The sequence below is a fragment of the Neltuma alba genome, unplaced genomic scaffold (assembly GCF_004799145.2).
Source record: "Neltuma alba isolate B1F8T4 unplaced genomic scaffold, ASM479914v2 tig00012465_pilon, whole genome shotgun sequence".
Classification (NCBI taxonomy): Eukaryota; Viridiplantae; Streptophyta; class Magnoliopsida; order Fabales; family Fabaceae; genus Neltuma; species Neltuma alba.
The window spans coordinates 271,351-277,510 of record NW_021636941.1 but is presented as its reverse complement, the minus strand read 5'-3'; the positions used below and the strand labels follow the sequence as shown (position 1 = coordinate 277,510).

The following is a 6,160-nucleotide window of genomic DNA, read 5'->3' as shown; positions in this document are numbered from 1 at the left end:
AAAAAAATACATAAATATAAGAGACAAAGTGGATTTAAGACTTATAATTGGGACCAAAATAAAAATCAAACGAGATATTATATATTAAGGACTGGAGTTAGTTTATCATATTAGTCATTTACATTGATTAAAAATGAAAAAATGTTATCAATTTATATAATTAAAGCAAAATAAATAGACAAGAGATTAATTACTTTGGTGAAACACATCCAGATAATAGTCTTTTTCATGATATGGTCCCTCATATTTATTTTTGTGCTTTAAGTTGTTAGCTTTGGCTTCATCTCTTTCGCTCCTTTTGTGCATTCCTTTCTTCCTCGTTAATCTGTATGTCTCCCAATGTAAATTATATATGGAAAAAGAAAATATATATTGTCAAATGGTACGTAATAAAAATAATAGAATATTCCTCGGATTCTTAATATTATATAAAGTAATTAAATAATTAACCTTCAGCACACGCGATGGTGAAATAATTAACGACTTTGAATGAAATAAATAACTCGAAATCATCACATCATTGTTATGTTTATTAAGCACTAAATTTTGTATCAACTATGAGATAAAAAAATATAAACAAATAATTTAGGTCTATGTAATGTAAACTAAGGAGACTAAATGTGATGGATGAACAAATTAGATATATGGTTTGGAAAAGAATATTGTTGTAAACGAGAGAAATGTGTTTCTTATTCTTTTGTCTCATTCTATTTAATAATATCACATTTTAAAAAAATCACATTATTACATGTCGAATAATATTAAATGCACACAGAACATAAAGGGACCCGAAGGCTCACACCAGAGGACAACACACACAACTTTTTTTTTTTTTTGTTGGGTGATACAACACACACAACTTTACATCAGAGGCAGCCATATACGATTGGGAGGCGTATTTTTCTTTTTGGCACAAAAGAAGATGAGAAGTGTACTTTTGTCAACCGCAACTAATTAGTTCCAGACCACAGAAAGTTTATTAACAAGCTTCATTTGTGTTGGTAAAGGTTTTTAATTGGGCTTGGCTTCCACTAAGGATGAACTGCATAAAACCCAACCTCTAGAAGGATATTATAGAATGAGTTTCATCTGTGTTAGTAAAAGTTTTTAATATACACAACTAATTTAACTATTTTTTTTAATATTTATAAATTAATTATCTAACTCTTATATTAAAAATCAGAAAAATACCATAACATAACATCTGTAGTACATGTACTTATTTTATACTGCTTCCAATCTTTAATATAAAAACTAGTTGACCAATTTAAGTAAATTAAAAAAATTTACTTAAGTTAATTATTTACAATAAATATACATTATCTTTTTAAAATATTATTACTAATTATGTGTATTAACTAAAACTACTATTTAATAAAACTTTTAACATATCCAACTACTAAAAAAACTACTTTAAAAAAAAAATACAAGAAACAAGACGAATTAAAATCTTATATTTAGAACCAAATTAAAAAAAAAAAAAGTAATAATACATATACATGCGTGAAATGTAATTTAAATACTGTAAAAAGGCCAACTAATTCAAGCCACTTCATTGATTTTAATTCGTCATTCGTTTACTAGCTGTTCTTGACCGATCCTGTTTGGATTTTTCATTGGACAAACGGGGCAAAGAAGGAATACCCGTATATCATTTTATACACAACAGCTTCTTTACAAACCCAACAACAAAATGATGTTTTTCCGCTCTTACAATTTCTCTGTTTATTGACAACTACCAGTCACTCGATACCTAACATGGCCTGGACTGGCATGCTTTACTTTGCATTATTTTCTCGCTTCTTCTTCTTCTTCTGCTGCTGCTGCTATGGAGAATATGTCTCACAACAGCCGAATAGGAGACACCGCGTGGAAATAAAAGAAGAACAAGATACATAGTTGACAGCCCCAAACTATCATTTTGAAGATACTTCAGAAGCACATTTAGCAATAGGCCGATCACTTGTGGGGGTGAACACAAGAGCCCTTTGCTGCAAATGTCTCAGACTCTGTTCCATGCTGACTTGGACCATCTCAGCTAGCATCTTCTTTGCTTTACCAGACTGATCATCCCCATCAATCTGGGATATAATATTGCATACTATGTTCTCAAGAGTGTCCGGTTGAATTTCGGATCTGGGATAAGGAGATTCTCTCAGTAACTGCAAAAGGTTGCGGGCTTTTAACTGAGACTTGGGTGTTCCCTGAACCGTGAGCTCCAGAAGTCCTGGAATTACACCTTCTCTAAGAATCGGTTCCCTGTATTTACATCGATCACTTTCGCACATTGTTAACAACGCTCCAACTGCGTGCTCCCTGCTCTGGAGATTGCCATTTTCAAGAACTTCAACAACTGCAAGAACTGCGCCTTCTTCGGATGTCAAGGCAGTCCTCCCCTCGTCAAAACCCACCAAGGATTCTATCAAAGCACAGCATTTCTCGGCTGTTTTTGAAGATTTTTTACAGGTTTTGAGAAGATCAACTATGAAAGGGATCGGATTTGTTTCAAGAATGGCCCTGAGATTGTCAGTGCGGGTGGATAAATTGGAAAGAGCCATTACTGCATCAGCTTTAGCTTGTGGGCTTCCATCTCTGAGGATCTCCACGAGAAGAGGAATGGCTCCAGAAGCACAAATGATTGGTTTATTGGTTGCAGAGGCGGATAAAGTGAGCAAAGATGCCGTGGCGCACTCTTGTAGGTTTGTATTTTGTGACTTCAGGAAAGAAATTATTGGTTCTAAAGCACCAGCTTCCACAATGCTGATTTTGTTCCTGCAATATTAAGATCAGGTTGAGTGATGAATATGGCCGAATAATAACTACTGCCTAAACATTTCCAGCAGAAAATCGCACACAAAAAATGCAAAGAATAAAGACAACAGCATATTTCTACCCAGGAAAAAGGTGGCGCGGGGGAGCAGAAAACCTACGACAGTAAAGTTAATTCATAAAAAACGCCAGCCAAAAGCAATCAAATCAGAGTCATGATTGTCTGCCAATTAGACTTCCTCTAGTCAGTTACGTTATCTTCTATCACAAGCGACACGATACCAAACCATGTTTTTGAGGAAAGAACAGTGATGTGACAAAAGGAAAACAAGTAAAAGGGCTATATGTAACTATTTAAGCTAGAAAACGTGATATGTGGTGATTCTTGCTCAATTGTCAAGCCACCGAAGCAGCGACCTTAGAAGAAACAGTACAAGGTACAGGTACACCCTAGAAATATCATCCCTATCAAGTGCATCAAGAAATTTCAGTCATGATTGAATCACATCAAAGCAAAAGCAAAAATAAGAAATTCCAAGGAAAAAAGGAGAAGAAAAGAGATTCAATGATTAAACGCCACACAGAAACGTAGATATAAGAAGACTCATCAAAGACAATCAGCTGGAGTTACATAGCAAATGTGAAAGCCGACCCATAATTGTCACCATGATAATCATAAATAAAGTAAAAGTGAAAAATATGATAAATGTCAGTATTCTTCTATAAATCATTAAAGCGTGTCAAATACCTTTCTTTCAAAATATATCAAAACATCATCCAATCATCTGAAAAACAAGACATCATTCATTATTTAGAATCCAGCATACAATTTTCTACTGATTTTATTACCGAAGCTTCAAGCTTTCAGGTTCTAGCAAATAGTATCTTGGCACAAAATAAAAGGCAACAGTTGCTAAGGCAACTGGGGGAAAAACCTTTTTCCCCCATTTTCTAGAAGGTGAAATTCAACTATCACCAACAAATGATATCAGCATAACTTAAAGATGAAGACCAGAGAAACAAGGGGAAAAGGAAAGATGGAAAGGAAAAGGGAGTACACATGTGAACCAAAGTGAACAAGGGACTCCGATCGGATAAACTTCATTTGCAAGGCATCCAATTCTTTCTTGTGACAGGATATGCTTGCCTCTAACCCATCAGAGATAACCGTAAAGCAACTCAATTGTCATTCCGGAAACCACCGGTTCCCCACAAAAGGGTTCCAATAACAATAAATGATTGATGCTTTTAATTAATCACGGGCTATTCCATCCAAAACTTTTCAGCAATCCAATCTACCGGGGGGTAAAGTCCCCCGAACATTCTAAACCATGAGAAATAAAAGTTAATTTCAAGTGAATTTTATTCAAACCCATCGTTCCCGTCAAAAAATTAATATCTAGCTAGCTGGTGGAAAAGAGTATATCGAACCATCCCAGTTCCAATATACGAAATTTTATTTTAATTAGCACACCAACCAATCAGATGCAAATAGAAGCTGGAAAAAGGACAAAAGGAAAGAGAAGATTAAAAGAGATATAGGGAACCGTAAAGATTACAGAAACTATAATATTCTACCATATTCTACAATTATATTCCCCGAATTCGCATTATTTTATTTTATTTTTTTTATCGAACCCCCACCTGCACGACTCCAATGCATCGCGCCTCATAAAATAAAAGGCACGATTTCTTAAATCAGGGAAAGCAGATAAAGCACTTCAAACGATGAGAAAGAGAGTAAATTACGAATAGGGCCATCAAATTGCATAAACACACATAAAAATAAAAATAAGAAAAACCCCACCCACAATAATCACAAATTTTTGAAATCCAGTTTCAAAGGAACAAGTTAATTGGGAACTAAATCAGCTGATTCTGTCAAGGAAAGAACGGAAGAGGGCATACTTTTCGTCTTTGACGGCAAGGTTGAGCAAAGCGAGAAGAGCAGGTTCGTGGGACTCAGACGAGTCGAGTCGGAGCATGGAAACGAGTGGACCGACAGCCTGAGAGAGCTGGCGGCGACAACGCTGGGAGGTTTTGGTGAGGCGGCGAATATCGCGAGCGGCTTGGAGCTTGAAATCGGGGTCGTCAGATTGTAGTAGCTGGAGGGCTCGCCGGACAGCAAGAGGGGTTCGGGGAGTGTCGGCATCAAGGGTAGCGTCAGGACTGAGAGCGCCGGAGGAGGAGGAAGAAGAGGAGGGAGAAGAAGAAGAAGAAGAAATGTCCATCGAGCGAGCGTGAGAAAAGGAGGAGTCTAGAGAGAGGAAATATCAGAGAGGGATTTAAGAGAGGGAGTGAGAGAGAAAAGGCCAAAAGGGGGGTGTTTGGGAAAGGCGTTACGCAACAGTTGATATGGGTGGTGGCGGACTGTGGTGTGGTTATAAGGGCAAAACGAAAGGTTACATTTGAGAGAGAAAGGATGACAAATTATAATTATAATATATTAATAATATTACATCACAAAAATAATATGAGAAAGAAGAAGAGAGTGGTAGCAGCAGTAGTAGGTGTTGGTTCTGGTTGTTCGGTAAGATAAGAAGTCCTCATTAGACCCTTTTTTTATTTTTTTAAAAAGTTAAATTAGACCGCATGAGTGTTGTGAAGTTTCAACAATAAATTTTATTATTCATAATTTTACCCATATATAATATAATTTTTTATAAATTTTATATCATATATTGATCATATATATTAATCAGCTACTTTTTTGTGCACTACATTGATTATATGAAATACATCATGTTAAATTAATTTAATTTGGCTTCATTAATTTTTCTTTCACTTTGCATATAGTTAAAGATAAGCTATTCTTGAACAAATTTCAATCCCTTAAAACAATTAATTTTTTAAAGGAAATTTTGATCAATTTCCTTTCTTTTAAAAAAAATCATTTTTAAGCCGGACCCCTTTTAAAAGAGTCGGCTCTTAAGGTTGGGCCCATATTGACAAGTGTTTGTTCGAGGGAGGGGGAGAGGAAAAGGGTGGAGGACAAGATACTGTAGTCAAAAATTAACGTTACGTAACTAAGATTTTTTGAGTATTAGTCCCAAGGTACTTCAAAATTATAATTGCAATTGCAAAATATCTACCCTAATTTTTGTCAAACAGATTCAATTTGATGCGAGAGGTTATATTCTTGGTATATATGGTCAAAAATTCCAACTTGAGACGGGAATTGAATTGATATTATAATACTCCTCCGGTCCTTATTATAAGACCCAATTTGACTTTTTATTTGGTCCTAATTATAAGACCCAATCCATTTTGTCTCTTATATTTATGCATTTTTTTCCAAGATAATCCTTCTAATAATGATAGTTTTAGCCAATATACTTAATTAGCAAAGATATTTTAGGAATGACAACACTTATTTATTATAAATAACCAA

At 35.1% G+C, this 6,160-nt stretch overlaps 1 protein-coding gene across 1 annotated transcript; it reads right to left on the bottom strand.

Moving 5' to 3' along the window:
- Nucleotides 1–1,529: 1,529 nt before the first annotated feature.
- LOC114727342 (U-box domain-containing protein 4) lies at nucleotides 1,530–5,061 on the bottom strand. Its single transcript, XM_028914042.1, has 2 exons — nucleotides 4,678–5,061; nucleotides 1,530–2,772 (listed from the first exon to the last, which is right to left on the bottom strand). Exons 1-2 carry the CDS (start codon nucleotides 4,998–5,000, stop codon nucleotides 1,917–1,919), a joined length of 1,179 nt encoding a protein of 392 aa, XP_028769875.1. The 5' UTR covers nucleotides 5,001–5,061; the 3' UTR covers nucleotides 1,530–1,916.
- Between the last annotated feature and the right edge of the window lie 1,099 nt (nucleotides 5,062–6,160).

Coding starts and splice junctions, on each gene's coding strand:
- LOC114727342 (XM_028914042.1), bottom strand. CDS start 5,000: ATGGACATTTCTTCTTCTTCTTCTTCTCCCTCCTCTTCTTCCTCCTCC. Junction 2,773..4,677: donor CTTGCCGTCAAAGACGAAAA/GTATGCCCTCTT, acceptor TTAATATTGCAG/GAACAAAATCAGCATTGTGG.